The sequence below is a fragment of the Erythrolamprus reginae genome, chromosome 11 (genome assembly GCF_031021105.1).
Source record: "Erythrolamprus reginae isolate rEryReg1 chromosome 11, rEryReg1.hap1, whole genome shotgun sequence".
In the NCBI taxonomy this organism is placed as follows: domain Eukaryota; kingdom Metazoa; phylum Chordata; class Lepidosauria; order Squamata; family Dipsadidae; genus Erythrolamprus; species Erythrolamprus reginae.
In genome coordinates this window covers 695207-722474 of record NC_091960.1, presented here as the reverse complement: position 1 = coordinate 722474, position 27268 = coordinate 695207, and the positions used below count along the sequence as shown (strand labels likewise).

Below are 27268 nucleotides of genomic sequence, written 5' to 3'. Positions count from 1 at the left end.
TTTAACCGAAAACTGAAAAGCGACGGGCGATATAAAAAGAGGAAGCATGGAAGGCCCAGGACATGGCCAGGTTCCCTTAGCTCAGCTCTGGGCCAGACGAGAGAAGCATGGACTCCCAGGCGGAAACCTTCCCCCTTCCCCGCTGGAGCGGAAGCCCATCCTCACGGGCAGGTGAGTCGCTCCCCAGGGGCCTCCGGTGCAGCCGGGAGGGTGGGTGATGGTTCTTGGGGGGCTGGGACAGGCTGAGGGGGCCCAAGGAAGAGCTGGACCTCAGACCTTTGGCTTGTGCGGGCGTTCGAGGGGGTTCCTCCCAGGGATCCTTGGACATCCATGCAGGAGCCTCACCTCTCGGCAGGTGACCCTCCGTCGGCCGAAGGGCCCCAGAAGCTGTCCTCTCCTCCTCTCTGTCCTTCTGCAGCAGAGGCCGAGCAAGAGATCTACAGAGATCTAAAAAGCTGGGAGAGGCCGGCCAGGTGCAAGAACCGCCTTTCGTTTAAATGAAACACCCTTTGCGGTTGACAGAGCGTCGGCCTCTTGCCCCCAACAATCTGGGTCCTCATCTGACCCACCTGGGAAGGACGGTAGGCTGAGTCAATCTTGAGCCTACTGAGATTCGATCTGCCAAAGTTCTGGCAGCCGGTGATCGGCATTCTAGCCTCTGCGCCACGGAGGGTCTGTTCCACTCCCGCTAGGTGCCCAGGGGCCCTTCCCGGCTGCTCCCCCTCATCCCAGGGGTCCGGTGTCCTCATTGTCCAATGACTCCACTTCCCAATGCAAAGGTACTTACGGAGAAGTCAGGTGAGGCGAGGTGGCCAGGACAGGGCAGTGGAGGCAACTGGGCAGCTTTGAGCCCTTTGTGCTTCTCGGACCCGCTGGTTTTCTTGCCAACCTTTCATTACCCAACTAAGTAACATCGCCAGTATGAGCAGGTGGGAGGTTTGCTATCTGTTTCTACACAGCAGTTCTCCCTGCCCGTGTGGGTGGAGGTGCCGCCTCCTTCCTGGTGTTGTTTTCAGCCAGATGGGATGGTCCGGTGTTATTGTTTCCCCCAGATTGTTTCTCTGCTATTAATCCCGGCTTATCTAGCTCTTAATTGCTGGGGGGGGGGACGCGTGTTCTGGCCTTTTTGTTCCCTTGGCTTACGGTCTCCTTTGAATACTGATTATGGCTTATTTCTATGCGCCTCCTGATGGCACATTTGTCCGAATGTCAAGGATGCGCAGGAGGAGCGGGGTGCACAAGAAGCCGGACCTAGCAGGACGCTTCCAAGGGGTTGTAAAACCCCAGGGTTGCCTCTCCTTGTATGGGAGGTAGACTGCGGAGGAGCCTGGAGGCTTCGCTTAGGATTCATTTCCTGGTTTTAGCAGTTCAGGCTTTAATGCCCTCAACCCTCAGCTCTGTCGTCTCTGGACAATGGGAGGGAGGAGTTGGAGCCTTGGAAAGTTGCCACAGCCGCCCAAAGGATTTGCACCAGCGTCGCTCCCTTCCACACAGCAGTCTGATAGGGAGACACCACCAGAAAGCTCCTTCTCCCGTTCATTAAAGAAAAGGGTGACCAACACCTGCCAGTCTTTCTAAAACATGGGTGGTCAAGTATGGCCTCTTTATGACCTATGGACTTCAACTCCCAGATTTCCTGAGCTGGCCACTATATCCGGTTCAGAAATTCTGGGAGTTGAAGTCCACCAGTCCCAAAGGGCCCAAAATGGCCTCTGTTGTGATCTGTTGTGAGCCGCCCTGAGTCCTCGCAGAAGGGCAGCGTACAAATCCTATTAATAAAATAATAAAACAAAATAAATAATAAACAAGCCAGGCACAGGGAGAGGTCCAAGGCCCCGCCACTTACAACCTGTTGCTTCCCTACACAACTTGGTGCCCTTCCAAATGTGATGGTCATTCAGCCCGGGAGAGGATAGGGCACCCCTCAGGGGCTGAAAGGTGTGGCCCCATCTGGTCGGGGATAATGGGCTTGTGGCCAAGAAATTGGGACCATATCCCCCTGAAAGAGACAAGATTCCCCAAGATTGAAAAGGCCCGAGAGGAGGGGGCCACCCTTTGGGAGGTAGTGTCTGACTTATAGCTCACGCAGCTCTGCACAGTCCCTGCAAACGTGGTATAACTCCCTTGTACCCCACCTGACAGCCCTGAGTCGCGTGCCGGCACCCCCTCCTTGGCCCAAAGCTCATGCACACACCCCTCGGATCTGTGCTGTGCTTCTCAGGCACCCCAAGCCCCTCCCCAGCCCCCAGTGCACCTTCAGCCCCTCCCCCTTCAGCCCCTCCCCCACCCAGTAGCAGCCACTTACTCCTTTGCTGGCCTGGGAGTTGTGGGAATCTGGCCGGGAGCATCGGAACTGACCCCGAGAACCAGCAACAATCTTGCAAAATCCCCCCCCCCCGCCAGAGTCGCAGGTCCCAGAGTTTGGGCGCATTCTGCCACTGAGCCCTTCGAGGTGGTCCCGGCTCAAAAACTGATGTCCGGTTTTGCGTGGTTGGGGGCAACAGAAAGAGACAGGGAACGTTAGACGGGTAGAGGTGTCTTGGGAGGGAGAAGGGAGCCCCCCAGCCTCTGACCGCCTCCTTTGCTTCAGGTCCCCGGAAGTGGCTGTTGGGGCCCCTGGCCCTTGTGATCCTGCTGCAAATCGACTGTCCGGTGCAGAGCCGGCCCCTCGGGTCCTGCTACTTCCCCCAAATGCCCGAACACCCAAACGCCTTCAGGCAACTCCGGAACCAATACGTGAGTCCTCACCTATTTACCTCCAGGGGGAGATGACTGACCCACCCACCACCGGCCCGAGATGCTTCCCTGGCTGGAGAGGCCTTGCAAAGGCAGCTGCTGTGACTGGCCCATCTCGCACCCGGTGCCCTGGTCCGGCCTCGGGAGCCTCCCGGAGATACCGGCCAGGCTGCCCTGCCAGAGGGGGCGGCTCAGCCGGGGACAGGGGAGCAGGCCGGCCAGCCCCCCCCCCCCCAGCTACCCAGGAGCCTCCGGGGCAGCCCTGGCGCCTCTTCGCTCTTCCTGGCCTTTCAACGCTGCCTCCTCCTCCCCCCCCCCCACTCCAGGACGACGAGCGGTTCAAAGGGAGCGAACCCTGGAGGAACTGCTCGCGCCACCAGCTCCGCTTCCCCCGGCCAAAGATGCACCAGTTGAGACACGTAAGTGGCCCCGGTCAGCCAGGACCCCCGCCAGAGGGGAGGGGAAAGAGGAGGGCACCCAGGGGAGGAGGAGTTTCTCTGTGGACCTCCTGTCTCCCAGGGACCCCTCCTCTTCTCAGGTGACTAGCCTTAAAGGGTCAGCACTGGCCGGAATGCCTTTGTGGGGGGAGCCAGGCCAGCCCCACTGGGAAGCTCTGGACCCGCTCTGGCCCTGAGGCAGTGTCTGGCCACTCCTCCCGGGCATCAGCCCCTGGGGGGACGAGGGGGTTAGAAGCAAATCTGGAGAAGGTTTGGGGGGTCCTGCCTGTTCCTGCTTTGTTCCCCTCCCCTCAAAATTCCATTTGGAATCTTCCGAGATAACGCAGCGTCTCCTTTTTGGGGTAGAAATGGGACAAGATGGAGGCTGTGGAGGCAGAGCTGGCGCTGGTCGTGCCCGTTCTGCAGAACATCAGTGATCCGGCCTTCTCCAAGCACGCGGCCCAGATCCTGCAGTTCCTGCACCCACTCCAGGAAGCCCTGAGCGCCTGCGTAAGTGCTGCTCTGCCAAGAGGGGCCTCTCCTGCCCCCCCCGGGCACATCTGGGGTCCAGGCAAGACTGGCTCAGCCCCTTCCTTTTTTCCCTCCAGGTCAGGGCCAAGCCCTCCCACGGGCAGAAGTCCAGCATCCTCCAGCAATTCAAGGAAGAGATCCAGAAATTCAAGGCCAGCAGTGTCCAGGTGAGCCACGAGACACAAGTTGCATTTCTATGGTTCCTTGTTTTGGTTGTTTCAGCTCAGGCTGCCTGGCCACGTGGGTCTAATCGCTTGTGTCGCTTTCTGGGTTGTGTGAGACTCCTAGAGTCTAATCCAAGGCCTTCCAAACTTGGTACCTTACTCAACACACCCAGGATCCCCCAGCCAGGATCCACAGACTTCAAGTCCCACAATTGTGGGAGTCGAAATCCACACACCCTGTTTGGGGAACTCTGGGTGCCAAAGCCCACGTCGTGAAAGGGACCCAGTTTGGAGAGCCCTGGTCTAACGGGAAGGGTCCCTCCAACCAATGTGTCCACTCACCTTAAAGGTTGAGGTGGGCTGGGCCCCTTTACAGGATTGCTACCTGTAGCGCAGTGGTTCCCAACCTTTTTTGGGCTGTGCCCCTCTTAAGCATCTCTAAACTCCTGAGCCCTCCCCCCATAACAGGTCAGTCTTATTATTCAAAAAGTGAGCTATACACACACGCGGAGGAAGCCTAGAAGGCCACTAACTAACCGTGTGTGGTGTGGGCCCCACGTTGGGAACCAGGGCCGCCGAGCCTCCGCCTGTGAAGCCAGGGGGCTCTGGTGGGGCTGAGAAAAGGGCCTTTGGGGGCAGACGGTTCATTCTCTCCGCTTCCTTCCTTCCTTCCTGCCAGCAGTCGCCAAAGTGCCTGGAGGCCGCGGTGGGCCTGTCCATTGTGCGCCTCCTGGAAGAGGAGATCCGCCACCTGCGGCAGCACTTCCGCCGCCACCCCCACACCACCGTCCGCCTGGGATAGGTCCCGCAGAGGCCGCGGCTGCCCAGACCGAAAAGCAGCCGGGAATCCCACCGACTCCTCCACAAGTGACTTTTCTCTGCCCTCCAATGGCCGCCAGAAGAACCGGCCTCCCTCCACCAGCTGACCTGCAGATGCCCTGGGGATGATGGGACCTGTTGTCCCGGGCGTCTGAAGGGCACCCGAGTGGAGGAAGCCAGCCCCATCCGGAGCAGAGCTTCTCAGGGCCTTCGTGTCTTATTTATGTCCTTCTCTGCCCCCAAGAACCACACGGGCTAAGCGCCACTTTCCCCAAGTGTGTCATGCTCACCGGCTCCTGACAAAGGTTCCTGGCGAACCTTCGCTGCATCCTGTGGCGCCATGTGGGCCCGACTCTGCTGGCAGGAGCGGCCGTCACTCGGGGGGGGGGGCTGGTGGAAAACGGCACAGAAAAGGGCTGCTCTATTTATGTAATTTATTTTAATTTTCCTGGATCTGAAATGAACACTTGGGGGGAGGGGGGCTCATTATTTAAAGTGGGTTGTATTCATAAACTACGAATGTTATTTATGCCAAAATAATTCCAAACGGGAGCTCACCTCTCCAGCATGGCTGACCTCTGTTGGAGGCACCAGCCGTGCCCAGAGAGTCATTCTGGAGACATCGGCAGCTGGGCTGGGTCCGGACTCCGAGGATCAGGGGAAGGGGCTCCTTCGACCGGGAAGCCCCCTTCCACGGGAATATAGCTCTCGAGAAGCCGGTGGGCAGGAATCCGGCAGCTGTGAGCAGCAGCCTTGAAAACGAGACGGCACCAAAAGGATTGAAAACACCGTTAATTCTGTGCCTGTAATTTGGTTTCACAAGCCGCCATTGTGTGTGAGGACCTGATCAGAATCTGGCTGACATAGACCAAAGAATATGACTGTATGTGGCCCTTGAAATGATAATTTATGTACTGTAAAAACAGCTATTTTTATAAACGTAGCAATTTTATAAACAATCCAATGCTTAATTGTTAAATGTTATTATTTTATTTAATTTTATTTATTTTTTATAATTTTATTAAAATTATTAAATTTTATACCATGACAACAGAATTGGCAGCTCCCTTGTTTTTTTATAATGTACTAAACTAGGGAGGGAGGGAGGGGGCAGGGAAGGAGGGGAGGAGGGGAGGAGGAAGATGGATGGATGGGACCCTCAGCTCTTATCTTGGTTGGGAGCCAGGAGATCCCTCGGAAGCCCAAGAAGATCAACCAGATCTACCAAGCACGATCTCTTGGCCCCTCCAGACAGGAGAACAAAATCTGGGTTTCTAAACAAGCCTCAACCGGCTGGATTTGCAAACTATAGCCAAGCAGAGAGCAGCGTTTTGCTCCCAGGACCTTCTAAGCCAAAATAAAGGGCTCTTGGGGCTGGAAACCAGATGTGGAGCTTAGAAGGTCAGGCTGACCCCTGCAAGCCCCTCTTAGCTCTTGCCGGCAAAGATGGGCCGAGCCCAGGGCCCCCTGCAAGCTCTGAGAACAGCCTCCCTCATTCTCCTCCTTGACTGGGCTCCTACTACAGCTCCCATCAGCCCCCACTGAGCAGTGGGAGGAAACTGGCTGGGGAATGCTGGGAGTCAAAGTCCACACGTCTTAACGTGGCCAGGGTTGGAAAGCCCTGCAGCAGATGGCTTGGCTGGCTGGCTGGAGCTCAGAGGGGCATCTTGCTTATCAGGCCGGGAGCAGCTACCCACCACTGGCACGTGGGCTCTCTGGGGGGGGGGGGGGGTCAGGTTCAACTGGCAAAGCCACCATCTTGACTGTTTTGACTGCCCTCTGGATGCCCCTCCCTTCCTTCCCTCCTTCCCTCCCTCCCTCCCTCCCTCCCTTCTGCTGCACCCTGGCATCCACTGGTGGCTCTCCGCTCTCCACCCTTCTAGGCCTCTCTTGGCAAAGGGCCACTTTCCGGCCAACAGGACAGGGATCTGGGCCTCATCACCCGGGTCCGTTTCTGCCCAACAGCTGCAAATTCTGCCCGCAGCAAAAGGCTGCGGAGAATTGTTTCAACTTAACGCCAGCATTGATCACCCAGGAGCTAATGATGCGTTGATGGGATTAGTAATTCCTTCTCGCTCCCCTCCACACAGATGTAATTCAATTAAACACCTTCCCTTTCTTGCCTTTAAATAAATTAAGTCTTCCCCATCTGCTGTCAAAACACACAGGGTTGGGCTAATAGGGGGGAAAGGGGAAGGGGGGGTCTCCTTGCCTCAGACCCAGCCAACAAGAGAAAGGCAAAACACAGGCAGCTGTCCACTTACACCCCAACGGAGTCCGAAACCTATGCTGCTAAGTGAGAAATATATTAAGTATCTCATGTACCTCACTTAGCCGCCCCAGTCTTCGGAGAGGGGCAGCATACAAATATAATAATAATAATAACAACAACTTACGTACCCTATCTTATGACCTTTTAAAGCCATAGTTAGTTGGGGGAAAGATCAAAAGCAACATGAGAAAATATTATTTCACTGAAAGAGTAGTAGATCCTTGGAACAAACTTCCAGCAGACGTGGTAGATAAATCCACAGTCACTGAATTTAAACATGCCTGGGATAAACATCTATCCATCCTAAGATAAATAGTATAAGGGCAGACGAGATGGACCAGGGGGTCTTTTTCTGCTGTCAGACTTCTATGTTTCTATAGTTGTTAAGTGAATCCCTGCAGTTAAGTTAGTGACACGGTTGTTAAGTGAATTTGGCTTCCCAGGGGAGTTTGTCATCAGGTAGCAGAAGCAAATCATGCGACCGTCATAACTATGGACCATGGCCAGTAGGAACCGTTGTAAGTCGAGGACTGCCTTTATCCAATAGGACTTACTCCTGAGAGAGAGAGAGGGGTGGGGGTGGGGCTTTTTCCCCGCCGTCCCGTGATCTGTTTTAGCACTTGCCATGTGGCAGACGGTCTTTTAAAAATAGCCCCTCCTTATTTCACATCAGACAAAAATCCCAGTTATGGGATTTGCACTGAATTTATTTTTGGCCGGGGATAGCGAGACACGTCCTGTGGAAACCAACCATTCCTGGGTCTCCCTGTCCTTTGAAGGCCACGGGGACTGGGTGGGTGGGAGAGCCGGGCAGCATGGTCTCAAGAGTCCCTGTGCTGCTGGCCCCCCTTCCTTCTCCTCTTCAGTCTTACCGGGAGCAGAGAAGTGACAGGGCCAGAGAGATTAACGGAAAGGGAGGAAAACGGACTCTCCCAACGGTTCTCAACCCTGGGAGCTTGAAGATGGGAGGACTTCAACGCCCAGAATTCCCCAGCCAGCATGCTAATGAAGATGGGCAGGGGGATTCTGGGAGTTGAAGTCCTCCCATCTTAAAAGCTGGCAAGACTGAGAAACGCCGGGTCATCCTGTCACCCAGGGCTGAAATCCAGCAGGTTCTGGAAAACGGGTAGTGGAAATTTGGAGGAGTTTGGAGAACTCCTGGCATCGCCTGCCATTTTCCTCTTGCTCGGCCTTTCTCTCTCTCGCAAGCTGCTCCCAGACCGTTCGGACTTTCAAGCCGGGTGAGCAACACTTGTACCCAACAGCAGCCTCAGACTGGACGTCCAAGGAGGCCTCTGCGTCCAGCTGCTTTGCTCGCTCCACTGCTCTTCCCCATGGCTGAAGGCTAGAAGGGCAGTAAAGCCCCCAGCCAGGACTGAAGCCAAATAAAAGCCGCAGAAAAGCCTGGACACAATAGTTGGCTGTAGGGAGGGGGACAAACAGCCCGCAAACCCCCCAGGTCATCCTGAACAAAACACTGGGGGGGGGAGGAGAGGAGAAAGACCATTAAAGCTTCCTCCAGCCCCCCTGCAGGCTGCCTCCATCCTTCGCAGCCGTGTTTTTCTGTTCCTGGCAATAAAGGTAATTTGTGGCTGTACCGTACTGAGCAGGTGCTTTTAAGCGGAGTAACCGAAGCTTGTCAGGAAACAAACAAAAACTCCATTAGCCTCCCTCCTTGCAAAGCAGGCCCAACACTGACAAACATCTGTTTGCAACCCAAAAGGGGGAGAGGGGGAGGAAGCCCCCTCTTTAACACCAGCCACAACAGGTGGGGGGGGGTCATTTCCTTCACCGGCCCAAGGCCCCCCCTCCATCAGCCCCACAAACGGGCCACAAAGATACTAAATAAAATAATAAATTTAAAAAAAACATTGGGCTGTTCCTTTCTATTGATAGAAGAAACTATTTGCAGCTCAGTGGTGAACTGGGGGGGCCCTTGGTGCCCTGTGAGCTTGGTGGGGTTTCTTGCAAACATTGCATGACCCAACTAGGGAACATCATCAGTGCCAGGAGAGAGGAGGAGTGTGGGGCCCTTGGTGCCCTGTGAGCTTGGTGGGGTTTCTTGCAAACATTGCATGACCCAACTAGGGAACATCATCAGTGCTAGGAGAGAGGAGGAGTGTGGGGGCCTTGGTGCCCTCTGAGCTTGGTGGGGTTTCTTGCAAATGTTTCCTGACCGCCTCTTGCCCCCAACAACCTGGGTCCCTCATTTGACCCCCCTGGGAAGGAGGGAAGGCTGAGTCCACCTGGAGCCGACTGAGATTCGGTGATCAGCAGAGATTGCCTGCAGTACTTCTAACCACTGCATCACCCAGGCAAGAGATCATCAGGGCTAGAAGGGGTGTGGGGGTGGGGTTAATATAACCCGGATGAAGTTACCTGGTTTGGTAATGAAACGTCTTTAAGGAAACAATTCCTGTCTTCCCTCTTCAGTGCCGTTGGGGGGGTGGGGCAAAAGCAGCAGAGGGATTCTGGGAGCTGAAATCCACAAGGGCATTTTGCACGGGGAGGCTGGAATCCAGGCTCACAGGAAGCCGAGGTAAAAGGAGAGTAATTGCCCCCCGGCTCTCCTCGAAGCTCTCGCCCGGGGGGTTCCAATAAGAGATCGCAATCTCCTCCGCTGCCATCCTTCTCCAGTAGGGGGCGTAAACCTCCAAGCGCCGCTCTTTCCTATTTTTTGCCACCAAGAATGTTCAGTCTCCGTAGAGACCGTCAAAAATTGCCATTGCCGACTATATTTCAAGTCGTCATGGCGGGGTATTGGGAAAAGTTTTCAATTAGCAATAATCGCGCCTCGGATAAACCTCATTGGCTACGATACTGCCACTGCGCAAAGCTAAAGACCGCTGTTGCCGCACGGACGCCCTCCTGCCGGACGCTTTCCGGCGTGAGAGTGAGCCCGCCCAGACAAGGACGTGAGGAAGCGAGAGAAGCAGTTCGACGGAGGGTTAGATGCGTGTTCTCCTTTTGAGAGGATTTGGGGAGAAATTATCCGCTTCTCTCCCGGTATTTTCCCGAACCTGTGGCCGCAAAGGATTCTGGGTGCATCCATGCATATTAGGAAAGAAGGCGGAGCGAGCGCCGTTGAAAGTTCGGGGGGGGGGAAGCGATCGTCAACCAATCGCAATGAAGAGAGGCGGGGCGAAGTGGGACCCCGCCCCCCGTCGCTGACCGTTCGGAGTACAGTATACAGTATTTGGTCCATAGGCTACGGGGGGGGCTTGGGGGTGTCGCCCTTTCCCACTTCCGCAGCCTCGCGGGGTTTGGGGCCAGGAAGGGGTCTGCCCCCCCCCACTCGGCGGGCCTTCTTCCCCCTGCCGCCCTGCTTCGGACTACGCCGCCCATCATCCCCGGCCGCCGTCCCCGAACGCCTCCGCCTCCTTCCCCCGCCCCCCCTGGGGACTCCAGCCCGAGCCCTGCGAGCCCCGCCCCACCCGGGAGGCCCCGCCCCTGGGGCTGCTCCCCCGAAGGGACCCGCCGCTCGGCGCCCGCGCCCCTGCAAACCGCAGCAGGCGGCGGGAAGCCGGAGGGGCTTTATTTATTTCTTAGATTTGTATGCCGCCTCTCTCCGCAGACTCGGGCCGGCTCACAGCAATAGTAGAAAACAATGTAAAATACAAATCTAATATTAAAAAAACTAAAAACCCATAATTTAAAAAATATACAACATACCATATATAAACTATATAGTCCTGGGGGAGATGTCTCAGTTCGCCCATGCCTGATGGCAGAGGTGGGTCTTAAGAAGATTACGAAAGGCAAGGAGGGTGGGGAAAATCCTAATCTCTGGGGGGAGCTGGTTCCAGAGGGCTGGGGTCACCACAGAGAAGGCTCTTCCCCTGGGTCCCGCCAGACAACCGGGAGAAGGCCAACTCTGTGGGACCTAACCGGCCGCTGGGATTCATGTGGCACAAGGCCGTCTTGGTTGCAAATGACAGCTCCCCCCCCTGCCGTGGGTTGCAAGGTGGGATGTGGGGGGATGCTGAGGGAGGGGGAGACCCTCCGCCTGCCACGGGAAGGCCACAGCTGGCCCTGGGAGAGTCGGCAGCTGGGCGGAGGAGCGGATCGTTCCCAGCTGGGCAGATAAGAGTGGGAGAGGTCCAGTGGGAGTGCCAGCTGGGCAGGCAGAGGGCAGCCAGTGGCCACTCAGACCTTCCAGAGCACAAAGGGAGGGAGGGTCCAGCTGCCCCGGGGGGACCCTCCCCCTTCCCCCGCCAGGGAGCCCAGCATCCGCAGGTCCCTGTTTGGCCGCTCAAAGGGCCCGTGAGAGGCTGCAAAGGAACCGTGCCCTGTTGGCATGAGATGTGCCCCAGCACCTGGTGTGTCTCCCAGGGCCACCAAGCTGGGCACACAGATGGCCTCTTCCCAACTACAGCCCTGGAGCTGTGCCCGTGTTCCGTGCGCTGACCTTGTGCTCGCAGCGTCCAGTGGGGCCCAGCTATATAAAGCCGCCCTCCAGGCCCAGGACTGGACACTGCGGCTGAAGATGCAGGCTTTGCTGAGCGCCCTCCTCCTCCTCCCGCTGCTCTCCACCCCCGGCCAGGCCCAGTGTCCGGCACCCTCTGAGCTGAAGAACCCGCACCCCAATGGCACCAAGGTCTGTGCCCAGATGTACACGGACGACAGCCCCTACTATGACCTCTGCTGCGGCGGGAGCCTCCTGATGGTCCTGGCTGGCGATGACCAGCCCTACATGCCAACGGCCTTCAACAACAAAGTCTCCTCGCTGGTGGTTGGCCAGCGGTGTGAGCTGACCGTCTGGTACCGGAAGGGCAAGGTGGGCAACACGCGCAAGTTCAAGGCGGGCGCCTACCCCCGCCTGCAGGAGTTCAAGAGGGGCCTCTTTGGCGACTGGGACAACGCCATCTCCGCCTACTTCTGCAAGTGCAACTGAGGAGCCGGCCTGGCGCGAGGAGGGAGCTGACCCGCCCTGCCCCCCTCGCCCAGGTGACCCCGGAGCCTTCCCCACCTCTCAAGGCCCCAAAGGTGCGGCAGGCGCCATCGTCCCAAGGCTTCTCTTCCGTCCACCGCTCCTAGCAACAGCAGCCACGCCAGCTCCTCTTGGCAACCCACCGGGAGGCAGAAGGACGTGCAGCTCGGAACCGGCCCAGCCCTCCCGCGAACCCAGAGAGGCAGCAGAACAGAACCGGGGAGGGAAGGAGCCTCCTATCGGCCAGGGAGCTTCTACTCGTCCCCCCCTTGGAGCCCCGCAGGTTTGTCCCCTTGGGCAAAGGGGAGATTTGTTCCCGCAGCCGCTTGAAGACCGTTTGTCCTGCTCCCTCCCGACCCCAAGGGCGGCCCCCTCCCTCCCCCAGATGGACCGGCCCTCCCAGCTCAGCCATCATGGCGGCGCCTCCGAAACCTCATTAAAAGCAAAGCAACGTGGCTTAAACATGTGTTGGGTGTTTTTGCAATTCAAGGTCAGAGTGTGTGTGCGCCAGGTGGGCCTTTGGGCAGCCAGGGGGAAGGACGCAGGTGTGCCCACCCAGAAACGGGGCTCAGTGGCCCCTTCCCAAAGGTTGGTGGGGAGAGGAGAAGCCGTGGAGTCCTGAGGGTGGGTGGGCTGCCTCACGTCTCTCTCTGTCATCCCAGCCAGCTCAACCCAGGGGGGGGCACCAACCACACCCACTGCCCCCTCCTCCAGTCACCTTGGGGGATTCCAGATTGCAATTAGCAACCCACTTACCACAAACCAGGTGTGTGGGACATAGTGGCAGGTTATATGGCCACAAACCGGCTGCTGTGTTTGTACCACATGCTGCAGGAATCGCGTCAGCTGCGTTACGGCTTCCAGGGTTGAGGTGCTGGCTGCCCTCGGCTGAACCCCCAGCCCCCCCTCTCCCCCCAGGCCCATCTAATCCCACTGAGCAGCTAGTGGGGGTGCAGGGCCTGGGGAGAGCTGTGTGCGGATGGAGGGGGGGTGTCTCAGAGGTCTTGTGGCCAGCTGGGTCTCCCTGAATGGCTCCAATGGACCCCCCCCCCTCTTGCTGCCTGGAACCTTCTTTTGCCTTCGCTTTTAAGCCACATCAAGAATACTGATCGTGTGTGTGTGTGTGTGTTAAGGCGACCCACCCCTCAGGCTCCCCTCCAAACACCCCCTCCCCTGTCTTGCACCCACCTGGAACCATGCTACCAGCCTTGCAAGGTAGTCCACACAAAAGGCGCCCTGTTGAACCAACCCTACCCAGCTGCTCTCCACCTTCACAAGGTAACATTGTCCATGCATTGGGGATTCTATCTGCCCAGACCACGCTCCGTCCGGCAGCTTTCCAAGTGGCCCAGCTCGTGTGCCATGCTGGCCTCACGCCTGGAGCAGCGAGAAAGGCAGAGCCCGGAGTGTCTCCCGGAGGGTCTCCTCGTCCTACCCACCCACCCAATTTGAAATGAGGGAGGGAGCCAGACTGGCTGGCTGCACCCAATAGCGGGAAGGGTGGGACCCACCCCCTGCAGCCAAGAGGCGCTGCTGCTTTTGCGCAGAGCACCACCAAGGGACCTGCGCTCTCCACGAAGAGGGGGATTATTGAGCGCCATTTTCTCCCCCGTCCCAGAGGAAATCAAGGAGAAAGCGCCAGGCTAATGAGTAGTGACAGGGGAGGCCTCCGAGACGCAGGCTGACTCTGCAAACACGCAAGGATTATGATTGCCAATTAATTAGGAAAATTAGTGCTCCTCCTCCTCCACCCCAAAGCTGCCAGGCCCAGCAAGAGAAGCCATGACAAAGTGCCTGGAGAAGCCCCTTCCCCCGGGGGAATTCCTGGATTCAGCCCCCGCAGGCCGGGATAATCTCCCTGCCCTGGAAGGGGCCTCCGCTCCACGGCTGGAGGGTTTGTTGAACCCCAAAAGGGCCAAAGCAGGTCCAGGCAGGATCCAGAAGGCCCCGGAAGGTTCAGGGGAGGCAAAGTCACAGAGAGATTCCCCAAATCATTGCAATTTATTACAGTTGCATTTTGGCTGAAGAACTCCACCATTCCAGGGCATCCCATCACTTCAAAGAGCCGGGGGGGGGGGGGCAGCAGTGGTGGATCAGCAGGAACCGGGCCGGGACAAGGGCTTCAGGGTGGGTTTTGGTTTGGGGGCAATTCACCCTTCATCCATGGGGAGAGGTCTGAGGGGAGGGGAGGCCGCTCCCTCCCATTGTCCGACTGTTGGATCCTTTCCTCCGTAAACATGAACTGCATTGAGCCAGAAGCCCAGATGTCCATCATCCTTCAGGTTCTGTCAGTGCCAGCCACTCAAGGAGCAACCTCTCCTGCCCACAACAGCCCAGCGAGGGAGACTGGCCGAGACTGGCAGCTGGCCACCATGCAACTCCCACCCCCAGCAATGCTGCTTTGTCCGGTGGTCTGGAGGGTGCTGCCCATTTATGTGGCCGGCCTCACCCTCCTGGCCAGGGCTGCAGCAAAGTTGTCAGCCGGGATCAGCTGCCAGCACCCACCTCGCCCGGTGCCAGAGTCCTTTCGCGGCCTCTGCCAAGAGGGTTTCCAAGGGCTTAATCCCACTGCGGTTCATGGTTAGCCTGGTTTCCTGGGATGACACGGTGGACGGTGAAATGGAGCCTCTCTCCGTGCAGCTGGACCCTGGCATGGCCGGGAGAGAGAGAGGCTCCCATTGAACCACGGTTTATGCTGGTCACTCCTCCTGGCTGAGAATGTCCAGGGATCCTTAGCAAGGCTCAGGGAATGAAAACCGTGCCCAGCTCAGTTAAGAGCAGCTGCTGCCCCTGCTTGATCGGGGGGTGGGGGGAGTTTAGGGCTGAGCCCACAGGAGGCCCTCGGGTGAGGGTCCAGGAGCCCCTCGGTTCTCCCTGGCAGCTTGAGATGGGAACAAGCGGAGAATCGGGGAGAGGTCACCATGCATAGCCAAACCAGAGGACGGCTTGCTCAGGCCAGAGAGCGCACGGCTGGGGGCCACTGGACGGTGCCCTGCGTCCATTTCTTTTCTGCCGGAATTTACAACCACGACAGGGATGCCCGTGGGGAAGAGAGCGGCCCTCTGGCTTTGCTTTTTCTTAAATGTGCCAGAAATATTTTTTTTTAATGTGGGAATGAAAGATTCACTATCGCATTGTCCTTCTTCTCTAACGGTGGAAGGTCCCTGCAAACCCCGTGCTGCCCTTTAGCCAGGAGGACAGGCTGACCGACAACCACACGTTGACACAAAATCCAGACTTTTTATACAAGGCCATTCATGGCTAAAGGGACTGGAATGGAACACAGCAGGGTTGGTTTTTTCCAAAGCAATTAAAAAAAATCATTTCAACACAAATACCGTTGAGTTTCCAAAGGGGGGGAGGGGGGGGAAGGAAATAAAACCCAATATAAATAATTTCTTTTTTAAAAAAGTAACAAAACCCCACAAGATGAATCAGTAGTCATTCTGGTAGAGGGGGGGGGGGGGACATTTGTGGTGGAGGCCTCCAGTTATAAAATTCTTCAAGCAACCAGGAGACAGGGAGGGTGGAGGGGGCTTCGAAGCCAGGTCCCCCCTCCCCGTTCCCAGCCTCCAGTTTAAAATTCCAGTCCTTTATTTCAGAAGATGGACGTAGTGTTGTGGCAAGGAGGGTGTGGAGACAGGAGGGGGGCTGGGGAAGGGTCTCCCCAGGAACGGCCCCTCCCTGCCTTGGCCGCTTCAACTGAGGCTTTCAGTCACCCTTGAAGACCCTCGAGGGGCTCCGGAAGGGGAGCGGGTTCAAAAACAGGCAAGCAGGGGGAAGCGGGGGCAGTGGTGGGTAGCCGAGCCCCTCCCCTCCCCAGACCCCCAGAAGAGGGAGAAGAGTGGGAAAGGTGTGGGGAGGCTGGCTCAGGCTGGTACAGCCCCCCTGGAGATATTGGGGGGGGGGGTGGAACCCTAGATAATACACCTGGGTTCCCTTTTAAGTCAGGAATGCTAGCACCAAAGACCCACTGCAGACCCTTCAGATCCCTGAAGCCCCCACCCCGGAAAAGCCAGGCCAGGAGTTGGCCAGAGGGGGGAGAGGAAGAGGCAGGCCGGGGAGGGGCCAGGCAGCCCACCCGGAGGGCCCAGGGGATCCCAGCTGACCACGCCAGCTGGCTGCAGAAGTGGGAAACACACACACTCACTCACACACACACACACACACACGCAACCAGTCGGAGAGGAAGCCTGCCGTGAGCTGAACCCACTTTGTAAAGGAGGCCAAGATGGGGGTCTGGCGAGTGCTGGGGGGGAGGGGGGGTTGGAAGGGGAGCAGGGCAGAGGCTGGGCCTGTGGGACCTGATCCTGGGCACCTGAGCCGAGGGAGGGAGGGGGGGCTTTGGGGGCACCAGGGGAGGCACCCAGAGGGCACTAAGTCCGGGCAGGGGGGAGAAACCCCCCCTTCCCCAAGAGGGTCTCCATGCAGAGGCGCCCAGACTGTTCCCAGCATGCAAGGAGCAGCTGTGGTGGGAGGGGGCAGCAGTGACCCCCACCCCCAAAACACAACCAGGCAACCCCCCTTCCTCCACCCCCACCCCACCCGCTTCCAGCAACAAAGGCTTGAGGTGCCTGGAGGCCCCAAAGAGCCCCCCCTCCACCCACCCAGGCCCAGAGCTGCTGAGGAGGGGGTGCTGCATTTTGCCCTAGCCCCCCCCACAACCCCTAAGATGAAGGGGCAGCCACATCCTGCTCCCCTATTCGGTCAGCTGGGCCTGTTTCCCCCAGAGGGCCAGGGAAGCCAAGCGGGGGCCTCACAACGCACCCCACAGCCCCCCCTGGCACTCCCCTGCCACGGCCAGCTTGCAAGGGGGGGGGAGAAGGGAACTCAGCCAGGGCCAAGTGGGGGGCCAGGAAGAAAGAAGCCCCCACCCCGGGGGGACCCACAAGGCAGCGGCAGGTCTTTGGGGGCAAGAAGACTGAGGCCAGAGGCACCCAGGGACCCCATGTTCAGGGAGGGGGTGAAGGGCGGGGCTTGCTCTGGGCCTTTTTCCTCCCCCTCCCTCTCTGAAAAGCCCGCCTGAGCCCGAGGGGCGCCCCCTTTGTGGTGCCAGGAGGGCCACTCTGCAGCACCAGCCCCACGGCTGAGCCTCTTGGTGACCATGACAAGCCTGGCTCTGCCCCGTCTGGACAGGGGACCCCCCCCCCGCCACCACTGGCACCCCCCAACGAGCAGGAGCCCCCGACTTTCAACCACTGAGGTCCCCTAGAGCCCCCTCCCTCCCTGAGACTGCCCCCCCCCCCGAAATACTGCAGGGCCTCCCTTCACTGCCAGGAAGAGCATCTGGGCCCGTGGGGGTTTCCTGCCCCCAGTGACCCAAGAATGGCCCTGCGGGGTGGGGGTTTCCCCCTCCCCTCTCCCCCCAGGGTTCCTTTGGCCAGCAGCCCACTTTCTCTGGGGTCCCCTCTGGGAGGGAGGGGCGCATTCCTGCCGGCCACTGACCCGCCCACGGCTGCCCAGGATTGAGGAGACGGACCAGAGGGAGGCCTTTTGCCGCCTTATTTCAGCCCCATCAGAGCCCCCTCCTCAATTCAGTAGTACAGTGCGGTGAGGCAGAGCAGCTCTGCGAGAGACGGGTCCCAGCATCCATTGGGGGTCCTTGAGGGACGGAGGTGAGCCCCTCCTGCTGCCCACGCCCACTGGGGGGACTGGAGGAGGTCCCAAAGCCCCCTCCTCGTGCGCAGGTCTCCCCCGCTTGCTGGGACCGGCTGGGGATGGTGGCCCTTCCGCGCCCTGCTCTCTCTCTCTCTCTCTTGGCGAAGGAGCCTGGCCGCTCATCTCATCCGGTTCTGCCGCATGAGGGGCACGATGCAGGAGGGGGCCCCGGCTTTGCCCACGAAGGGGTGCTTCAGGAGCTCGCTGGCCGTGGCTCTTTGGGCGGGGTCTCTGACCAGCAGGCGGTCCAGGAAGCCCTTCAAGGAAGGAGAGACCTGCGGGGGAGAAAGGGCGGAGGGCTCAGCTGGGGGGAGGAGGAGGGAACCCAAGAACAAGGGGGGCCCAATCGGAGGTCAGTTGGGGGAAAGATCAGAAGCAACATGGGAAAATATTATTTGATGGAAAGAGTCGTAGATGCTTGGAACAAACTTCCAGCAGACGTGGTTGGTCAATCCACAGTTGCTGAAAGTAAACATGTCAGGAATAAACATAGATCCATTCTAAGATAAAATAAGGGCAGACGAGATGGACCAGGAGGGCTTTTTCTGCTGTCCATCTTCTAGGTTTCTATCCTGAGCCAAAGAAGCCATGAATTGGGGGGAGGGGGGTGTCTCACACCAGGTCCAGACCTAGAACACGCCTGGCACAGGGCTGGGCAACTGTGGCTGGCTCAGTAATTCTGGGAGTTAAAGCCCCCAGGTTGTACAGTCGCCATAGATGCCCCCCCTGAACCAGAAGGTGGTCTAGAGGGGGTCAGGAAGGGGGGGGGGAGGCCAGTCCAATCAGGCGGAGGCCATCAATGATGGAGGGCAATTAAATGACCACAGCTGGCAGCCAAGCGGCCCTCGGATGATGCCTGATGGCAATGGGGGGAGGGAGCCTGGGGGGGGGGTCTTACCTTGTGCACGTTTTTCAGTTTGGGGGGCAGATTGTCCCGGATCATCTTCATGGCCTTGAGGGGGGGCTCGTTGAAGTAGGGAGGCTCCCCGTCCACCATCTCGATCACCATCACGCCCAGGGACCAGATGTCCACCTGCAACCACAGACAGAAGGGCCGTCGGGGGATAGCCGGACCCTCACCCGCTCTGGCCGCTCCCTCTGGGTTGGGGTCTCCCCACTGACTCACCTCCGGCCCGTAGGGCAGCCGAGAGATGAGCTCCGGGGCCATCCAGTAGGGGGTCCCCACCAGCGACTTGCGCCTCGGCACCTCCTTGTTCACCTGCGCGCAGAATCCGAAGTCGGAGAGCTTGACCTGGAGGGGGAGGGGCGGGCGAGGGGCCAGAGTGAGGGGGGGTCTCTGCCTCCCGCAGCTTCAGAACCCCCCTCCCACCCCCTCAGCTCTATTTCGTACCTACTGAATTTAAAACTCAAGAGGGGGGGGGAGACGTTATGCAAGAGGTTCCCAACTTGTGACCAAAACAGAGCTCAACATTTTCCGTTGCAAAGCGAGACCACCGTTAAGTGAGGTTTGTCCCTGTGGTTCTCCACTTTGTAACAGAGCGGCTAGAGGAACCTGGCTTCCCCCTTGGCCTCGCTGACCAGGAGGTCCCACAAGGGGGATCAACGGGACCGTCATAAACAAGGGCCGGTCTGTGGCCAAGGGGCTGAATGGCCAGTGGGTGACCCTGGGGAGGCTCCAGTGGTCCTCAGGGGCAGGAACGGCCATCAAGCACTTTTTTCAATGCCCCTGTTGCTTTGAATGGTCTCTTAAATGAGTGGGGTCAGTTGAGGACAATAAACTGCAATAAATTCTGCACAAAAGGAGTGAATTTTCCACCCCACACAGGTGGGCTGTGGACAATCTCCAGGGCCTCCCTCTGCTTTCCCCTCCCTTCCCCTGGTGAGAAAGCAGTCAGGATTGTTTCCCAGGCCCGGATAAAGCAGGGGATTTCCTTCCAGAGGAGGCCCTGCTCAGAGAGCAGCCATTGCTCTTCCTGAAGCTGCGGCTGAGGCCTTTCGAGCTTGGCACCTGGTCCTTTGGCTTGGCCTCCTGAGCCTCAGATACCTGCCTGCTGTAGACACACACACACACACACCCCGCACTGGCCTGGACTTTCGGTTTCCAGCAAGAGACAGAGGGCTCAGGCCCCAGGCTGACCTGTACCAATGCCCCCTAACTCCAGTCTTTCCCAATGTTGGCAGAAATCCTGCTCCCTTTGATTTAGGCTCCCCAGGGGAAAGGGCCGTGTGCTAGTGTGTGTGTGTGTGTGTTAAATGTTTCAGAAATTCCGAAGCAGGAGTTTCCAACCAGAGCCCTTTGATGACTGGGGCATTCTGGGAGTTGAAGTCCAGAGGCCGAGGGTGGAGCCAAGGGGCAGCCAAGGAGCACGGAAGGGGTGCTTCAAAGGGGGGGGGGGGGGCTGGGATTTCCCCCAGGATCAGAGTGCCCCTTTCAGGGAACTTGGGCTGCTAAAAGGCCGTGGAGAGCGAGGGGCGAGAGGGAGGGCCGGTCCACTCACCCGCCCATCATGGGTCAGCAGGATGGAGTCGCTCTTGATGTCCCGGTGGATGACCCCCTGAGCGTGGAGCACCGACAGGGCCTTCAGCACCGAGAGGCAGACGGCCGCAATCTGCTCTTCGTTCATCCTTCAACCAGAAGAAAAGAGGGGGGGGGGCCTTTGGCCTCTATTGCTTTTAATATAAAAAACGTTCAGCGCCAAAAATGGTTTTTTAAAAAACAAGACATTTAAAAAGCTGCATCAAAACAGCAATACCACATACACACAAACTGTGTTTCTTCTTTCTTCTGACCCCTGAAATATCACCTTGGCCTTATTATTTGGGGGGGGGCCTTGTTATTTTATTATTACTTGTAGCTCCGTTGGGTCCCTCAGCAAGACCCAGTGAGGGCAGCTCCGATAGAGCTCACCGGCTGGCCAGGCCCAGGGTCCCCTGCCGGACAGGGCTTCTGTGGCTGGAGGGCCGCAGCCACTTGAGTTCAGGCACCATTTGGGGGTGGGGGTGGGGGTGGGGCAGGGCACGTGCGCATGGAGTTGGGGCCATATTTGGGGGGGGGGGCTTAGCACATGATTGGCCTTATTCTGGACACATGTATTGTTTTCGGGAGAAACTCAGTGTTGTCCCCCTTGTTGAATGCAGGTTAGTCTACTGTTAGTCTTGTGGCCGCAATTGACCGCTGACCCACTTCGCCCCCTTTCTTGCCAGAGCCGCTCAGGGAATCCCTGCAGGGGTGATGAGTATCGTTTAGTGACCTCTGGCTTCCCCATCTGACTCTGCTGGTCAGAACCGTCATAAATGTGAGTCAGATGCCAGAACATCTGGACTTTGGTCAGGAGGCCGCGGGGAGGCTGGGCACCGTTGTTAACTTTGGGCCGTCACTCAATGAACTGCTGTAAGTCGAGGACTGGCTCCCCCCCGAAGTAGGAGGAGGTCAGCGAGCTCCAAGCCTGGAAGCAGGCGGCCGACTCCGAGTGGACCCAGCCCCGGGTTCGGCCCCATACCTGGTGTGGGTGACGATGTCGGTCAGCGCGCCCCCCTCCAGGAACTCCATCACGACCCAGAGCTCATCGCCCACCAGGCAGCTGTTGTACATCTCCACCACGTTCTCATGCTGGTAGTCCCTCATGATCACCACCTGGCCGGAGGGGGGGGGGAAGGCAGGTTGGGAGGCAAGAAGGACAATGGGGGGGGGGCAGGAGACCTTCCGCCTCCCCTCCAAGAAGCTTCTTCCGTTCTGACTGAATGGCTGCCCCCCTCCCCCCAATTCAGCCAAGGCCGAAGAGGCTCCTGGGGTGAGGAGGGAGAGGCCCTCGCGGGGGGAGCCATGGGGGGGCCGTCCCACCCACCCACCTCGTTGAAGAGCAGCTCCCGCCGCTGCTGCTTCCGCAGGTCCATCTTCTTGACCGCCACGAGCTTCCCGGAGTTCCTGACGGTGGCGATGCAGACGATGCCCGTGGAGCCCTCCCCGATCTTGATGAAGTTGTCCAGGTAGGTCCGGGGGTCTCCGGGGTCAACCACCATCTGCAGGGCGGCCCGGAACTGTTCGTGGGAGACCCGCTGGGGCTCACGCTGGGGGGAGCAGGGGGGCGGCTGCTGTGGCGCGGGGGCCGCAGGCGTGGGGGCCGGGGGCTGCTGGGGAGGGGCCTGCGGGGGCTGGGCGGCCGGGGGCATGTGGGTCAAGTGGGGGTCCGAGGCGTGCTGGGAGAGTCCCAGGGGGGAGGGATCCAGGTTTCTGGACCGGGCTGGGGCCCCCGGGGGAGGCCTGGAGGAGCCGCTGCTCCCACTCCAGGGGCCGTTGGAGGCGGCTTCAGGGGTCTTGCCCGGCCGGTGGTCTCCCTGGAAAGAGAAGGGAAAGCCCCCCTGACTGGGATGCGTGGAAAGCGGAGCCCCCCCCCCCCAGACCGGTCTTTGTCCTGGCAGGTGGAGGGCATCCTGCAGGCTTTTTCCAACACCCCCCCCCCCAGGGTTCATGTGGGAGGAGCCCAGGACAAGCCCCTTGGCTGAGGGGGCTCCTTCTTTTGGCCCTGCTCACTTGCAAAGGACAGGGGGGCGAGCAGGCTGACGAGCCGGGCGTCCACAAGCGTGGTCACCTTCTGATGTGTGGGCTTCCTCTCCCAGAATCCCCCAGCCAGCTGACCACAAGTCATGAAGTTGCCACGGTTGGAGACCCTGCTACAGAGGGTCACCTGTGCCCCCCCTTCTTATGGCCCCCAAGAGGTTTGGGGATGGGCCAGGCCTGTGCCTCTCAGCCCCCCCTAGCCCCCCCCCCCGGTCAGCCTGATCCTTCCCTCAGGGTCCTAAAAGTCTCGCTTGTAAAACCCTCCTTGCAGAGTCCACTTGGCTAAGCGGAGGGCCGGGCCCTTCCAAAGGACAGCAAGGGCCAAATTAGTGCCCCTCCCCCCTCTCTGCCAACTTCAGGTCAGTGATAGAGTAAGAAAGAGGGGGGGGTAACAGAGCACAAAGTGGAGTTTGACGTCGGTAGTTAAGAGGAGGCCGAGGGCCGAGCGGGGGCCGAGCGGAAGGCAGAGCAGGTCCCAAGGAAGGCGGGAGGTCTCTGAGCAGATGCAGAGTGTCCACTACGGAGGCCGAGAGAGAAGCCGCACGAGGGAGGAGGAGGCGGCAGCAGATGGTTATTCGCACGCACAGGGGAAGAGAGACGGCGAGGTGGACGGCACGGGGGCCACTCTGGTTAGTGGAGGCGAGGGAGGGGAGCGCCCAGGAAAGGCAGGGGGGGGGGAAGAGCCCGGCTGTGGCTGATGGGGGCCGACAGGCGAGAGAGGGCGGCCGAGCGGAGGAAGGAGAGAAGCGGAGCAGAGCGGAGGATGGAGAAGGGCAGCAGGGGTCCTCCCGGGGGTCCAGCATGGGTCCACCGGCCAGGCTGTGCTCGGAAGGCGGCTTAAGAGAGGCGGAGGGTGGCCTCAGGCATCACCAGAACGGCACGTCCAGCAGATGGATCCAGGCTGGCCAGAGCCACGGGGGAAGCTTTACCTGAGTGCCACGGCCAAGGTCGGTGTCCGCTCGCGGGTAGGTGTTAAAAGGCCGTCCCGTCTGCTGCGCGGTCTTCATCACCCCCTCAGAGATGGGGATGTTCGGGGTCCGGATATTGGGCCCAGAGAGGGGTCGCTTCTCCCGGGGGGCCTGTGGGCTGCCCTGGCCCGTGTAGGTGGACTTGGGTCTCTTCTCGGGCCCCTCCGTCCGCTCCCGCTTAACCACGCGCTCGGTGGGGGGCTCCCTCTTCCGGTCCCGCTCGGGTGCTCGGGGCCCGGGTTCCGGCAGGGGCCGTGGGTGCTCGGGGGGCCGTGGGGGGCCGGAGGACTGGTGCGACATGTGCTGGGGCTCGTGGCCACGGGCGTGCGGTGCGGCAGTCCTGTCGTCCCAGCCCCGTCCGGCCTCGTTCTTGGGCCCGTGGCGGCTCCGTTCCTTGGGGTCTCTGCCCTTGCTGCTCCCGCCGTCCTCTTCCGTGTGGGGAGGGGGTGGGTGGGGGTGGCGGGGCCTGCCCAGCGCCTCCCCCAGGCCGTTCTCCTGGTAAAAGTGGTCGTGCCGGGCCGGGAAGGGGGGGCTGTCCCTGCGCAGGGAGTTGGAGCGCGACACGGACATGTTCTCAAACTCATCGAGCAGCCAGGCCAGGGAGCCGTCCTTGGCAGCCTTGTGTCCGCGCACGATGGTCTGAGGCGCATGGAAGGGAGCATGGAGCAGGCGGGTGGGGGGAGGGGGGACACACAAACAGAAAAGAAAATAATGTAAGCAACATAAAAAAAATGAGGCGCTTGATGGAGGCTGGACAAGGGCTCGAGACACGTCCGGCCTTGGCAGAAGCAGCATGTGGCAGCAGGCGTGACGGGGGGAGCACGGGGGGGGGGGGGGAAACGGGAGCGTCGCAGAGTGGTTAGCTCGCTTTCGTCGTCCACACGGAGAGAGTTTCTCAAGTCCACACGGATGCTGACAATGACGAAGGACGGGAAGGCTGGGTTTGGAAGGCAGCCACTGCGAGGCAACCCCCTGCCCCCCCCTCTGCCCCCCTGCCCCCCAGAGACTCAGCCTGGGGATTCCAGGGAGCTACAAGTGGGGGAGGTCCTGCAGCCAAGCCTTCCGAGGACCCCACACGCAAGCACCAGGCTCCTGGCCTACAATGGACCCCAGCTTTGCCGCCTCTAAAGTGTTTCCAAAGAATCTGCCAAACCAGCCCCCCCCCCCCGTCTCTCCCTCCCAGATCGGGCAGCCCCCCCTCCGCAAATGCTTCCCTAAGCAACTCATGAGAGCCCCCCAGGCCCCAGGCCCTCTCCCACCCAGGAGCTGGGCTTGTTCTGGCACAGGGGTCTCCCACCTGGGCCAGTGGAAGGCTTGTGGGCCGCTCCCAGGATCCCTCGGCCGGAAGAGCCCACTCCGTCCCAGGGGCCCTTCACCCGGCTAGCAGAGAAGCCCCCCGTCGCAAGGGGTTCCTGCAAGCCGCCCGTGGACCCCGTGCAATTTGTGGCTCTGGATGAATACACCAAAAGCGCACTGCAGGTCTGCCCAGGCCTTCCCTCCCGGCCGCAGCCCACCCGAGGGCCCCCTCCCTCCCTCCGCACCGTGGCTCCCCCGCCCTCCTGGAGAATCCACCCGGTGTCCAACAGAAACAGTCAAGCCCTGCAAAGGGCGACAGGGTCAGGGAAGGGCCGAGTCCATTGCTCCAGCCGGCCACCCACCGTCTCCAGGAAGCTGCAGGCCCCCGGCTGGGTGGGGCTGAGAGGTGGGCAGGGCCGGGGTCAAGGCAGGCAGGTCTCCTGTGGCTGGAGAGAGACTCTTGCTCCACTGGCCATTCCCTTCACAATTGTGTCCCTAACTCTAACAGCTGCACTTAACGATTGTGGCAAGGGAGGCCGTAAAATGGGGGGAATCCTTGGGCTCAATTGTGGTCGTAAGGCAAGGACTGCCCGCCTGTCAACCCCTCCCCTTCTGGGCCGATCGGCACCTCCTTCTTCCTGGCACACTCGGCAGCTCCGGCTGGGTCTCCACTTTGCTTTCAGGATCTGTCCCTGGCCGGCACCCCCCCACCCCCCCAGCCATCTCCAGCACAAGGGAGGAATTCCTGCTTCCCCCCCCCCCCCGAGCTAAGCCTCACGAGCGACGCTCGACAGCCCCGGCCGGGGTCTCCAGGGCCAGCCCCAGAGGGGGCACCAGGGCATGGGTCCAAATCTGGCCGTGCCAGGCATGCCCCACGGTTCCAACCGGAAGAGCTGCGGTGTGTGCTCTGAATAGAGGCAGGCCCCGCGGGGAGGAGGGGGCACTTGCTGCACGACAGACACACACACCCCCTCACCGCCTGTGGAAGCCGAACTGGACCTCTCGGTGACTGTGCCCGAAGGAAAGGGGCAGTTTCCTCACTCGACTCTCACCCTCCGCGCCCAGAACTCAAGGCCTGTGAGTCCGGTCCCTTCGGGTCTGCGCCTGGGTCCAGCTCATCAGGCCTCGGCCTTGGACAGATGGCGCAGGCCGGGGGTCTCGGGGGATTCTCAGCCAGCCAGCGGACGGCTGCCCCAAAGCTGCGCAACTGGACTTTTCTCTCTTTTTTTCTCTTGAAGACGTTTCGCTACTCACCCACAAAGCTTCTGCAGTTCTGGCTGGATGGTGGGCTTCCCCTTGGACCCCCCCCCTCCATTCAGCCAGAACCGAAGACGCTTCGTGGGTGAGTAGCGAAAGGCCTTCTAGAGAAACACAGAACTAAGTCCAGTGGGCTCTCGAAGAAGAAGAAGAAGAAGAAAGGAAGAAGAAGAAAGGAAGAAGAAGAAGGAAGAAGAAGAAGAAGAAGAAAGGAGGAAGAAGAAGAAGAAAGGAAGAAGAAGAAGAAGAAAGGAAGAAGAAGAAGGAAGAAGAAGAAGAAGAAGAAAGGAAGAAGAAGAAGAAGAAAGGAGGAAGAAGAAGAAGAAAGGAAGAAGAAGAAGAAAGGAAGGAAGAAGAAGAAGAAGAAGAAGAAGAAGAAGAAGAAGAAGAAAGGAGGAAGAAGAAGAAGAAGAAAGGCTGAAGAAGAAGGGCCTTTGGGGCATCGCATAAGCACCTCCACCCTGCGTGAGGGCCCGACGCAGGCGCCACCAACCTTCTGAGAGCCCGGCTGGACGGCCGTGATGTACACGGGGTCCACCAGGGGCTTTGGCCGCTTGGCCGACTCCTCGATGATGCCCTGCCATTGCCTGGGCAGCCCCGTGAACTTCTGCTCCTGCTGGTCGTAGCCCGTGTGCACCCGGTGCTCGAAGTTGGAGGGGGCGGAGATCTCAATGCGCTTCTTCCTTTTGGTGAACATGGCCACGTTGGCTAGGAGACCTGGAGGGAAGAAAGAGGGTCGACTCAGCGGAGTCCATCCGGGAGATCAGCCGCCCCACAGCCTTGTGTGGGAAAGCCCCCCCCTCCCACCCAGAGGTTTGTGGCTTCCTGGTGAGCAGGTCCCTAGCGTGGGAGGCCCCCTTTCAATCCTCAGAGCCCCCCCCCGTGACCCCCGGCTGGGTGGACAGGAGGGGCCCAGGGGCTGCAGGGGGCTCAGGCAGAGGGTCAACGGGAGGCAAGTTCAACCCTCTGGAACAGCCATGGAGGGGTTCTCCAACAGGGGCGGGTGACACCCTCGGCCTCACCTGGGCGGCTGGCGGGAACTGGGAATGGATAAGCGGAGCAGCTCAGGTGAGGGAAGGTGAAGAAGGGCGGCCCCCACCTGTCATGCTGCTGTGGCTCTTAGAAGCCTCTCTCGGCTGGGGGGGGGGCTTCGGCTGCCAAACTTTTATGACCCTGTTTTCCCAGCTCAGAGAAAGCCAGCCCCCCCACCCCACTCCCACCCACTCCCCATCCATCCATTCTCAGAGCAGGTGAGTTTTCCTCCTCCTCCTCCTCTGCCCCACAGAATCCCCCCACCTGGCCCTCTGCCTCATCCCCCCTGCTCCCCCGTTTCCAGCTGAGTGGCCCCTGCTCCAAGGGGGATAAAGGGGGAAGTGGGGGTGGGGGGGCTAGTGGGTTCCTCCTCTCAGGGACTCTCCCCAGTGGATCTCCTCCAAACCCCAGCCCCGGTGATCCCAAAGGCGTTCCTGGGATCAGCTGCGGAGACTCAGTGCTCTGCCGCCGCGCGCTCCTTGCCAATCCGGTCAGACCGGTCCTTTCGTCAGCCAAGCATTCGCCCCCACCCCCCCACACAAAACACCCCTTCCGTTTGTCCAACTGGGCCAGGGGGCCTCCCCGGATTGACCAAGACTGGGCAGGGGGCCAAGGCAGCCGTTCAGAAAGCAGCACCCGGGAATCACAT

The 27268-nt window shown here is 59.6% G+C and overlaps 2 protein-coding genes and 1 non-coding gene across 8 annotated transcripts in view; 1 reads left to right on the top strand and 2 right to left on the bottom strand.

Moving 5' to 3' along the window:
* Positions 1 to 9656: 9656 nt before the first annotated feature.
* LOC139174571 (U4 spliceosomal RNA) lies at positions 9657 to 9797 on the bottom strand. The gene has a single exon (XR_011560379.1). It is a non-coding gene; the product is annotated as a U4 spliceosomal RNA (small nuclear RNA).
* A 1505-nt stretch (positions 9798 to 11302) lies between these two features.
* On the top strand, positions 11303 to 12315 carry SYCN (syncollin). Its single transcript, XM_070764089.1, has one exon. It carries the CDS (start codon positions 11314 to 11316, stop codon positions 11851 to 11853), a length of 540 nt encoding a protein of 179 aa, XP_070620190.1. The 5' UTR covers positions 11303 to 11313; the 3' UTR covers positions 11854 to 12315.
* Positions 12316 to 15109: 2794 nt separating this feature from the next.
* The window catches only part of PAK4 (p21 (RAC1) activated kinase 4), a 32312-nt gene continuing 20153 nt past the window's right edge, over positions 15110 to 27268 (bottom strand). For 3 of the 6 annotated variants that reach the window (XM_070763728.1, XM_070763731.1, XM_070763729.1), the window contains exons 2-9: positions 26081 to 26304; positions 22996 to 23673; positions 21358 to 21843; positions 21009 to 21142; positions 20007 to 20133; positions 18674 to 18799; positions 18446 to 18580; positions 15110 to 17822 (exon numbers count right to left, since the gene is read on the bottom strand). In XM_070763728.1, the coding sequence (XP_070619829.1) occupies positions 17667 to 17822; positions 18446 to 18580; positions 18674 to 18799; positions 20007 to 20133; positions 21009 to 21142; positions 21358 to 21843; positions 22996 to 23673; positions 26081 to 26284 (2046 nt within the window). In that variant the 5' untranslated portion in view covers positions 26285 to 26304 and the 3' untranslated portion in view covers positions 15110 to 17666. Of the gene's footprint in view, positions 17823 to 18445; positions 18581 to 18673; positions 18800 to 20006; positions 20134 to 21008; positions 21143 to 21357; positions 21844 to 22995; positions 23674 to 26080; positions 26305 to 26609; positions 26742 to 27268 lie in introns of those variants that run through there. The other 3 variants (XM_070763730.1, XM_070763732.1, XM_070763733.1) reach the window with 3 other exon arrangements.

Excerpts from the sequence above, each read along its gene's own strand:
- SYCN (XM_070764089.1), top strand. The coding sequence starts at position 11,314 with ATGGCCTCTTCCCAACTACAGCCCTGGAGCTGTGCCCGTGTTCCGTGC.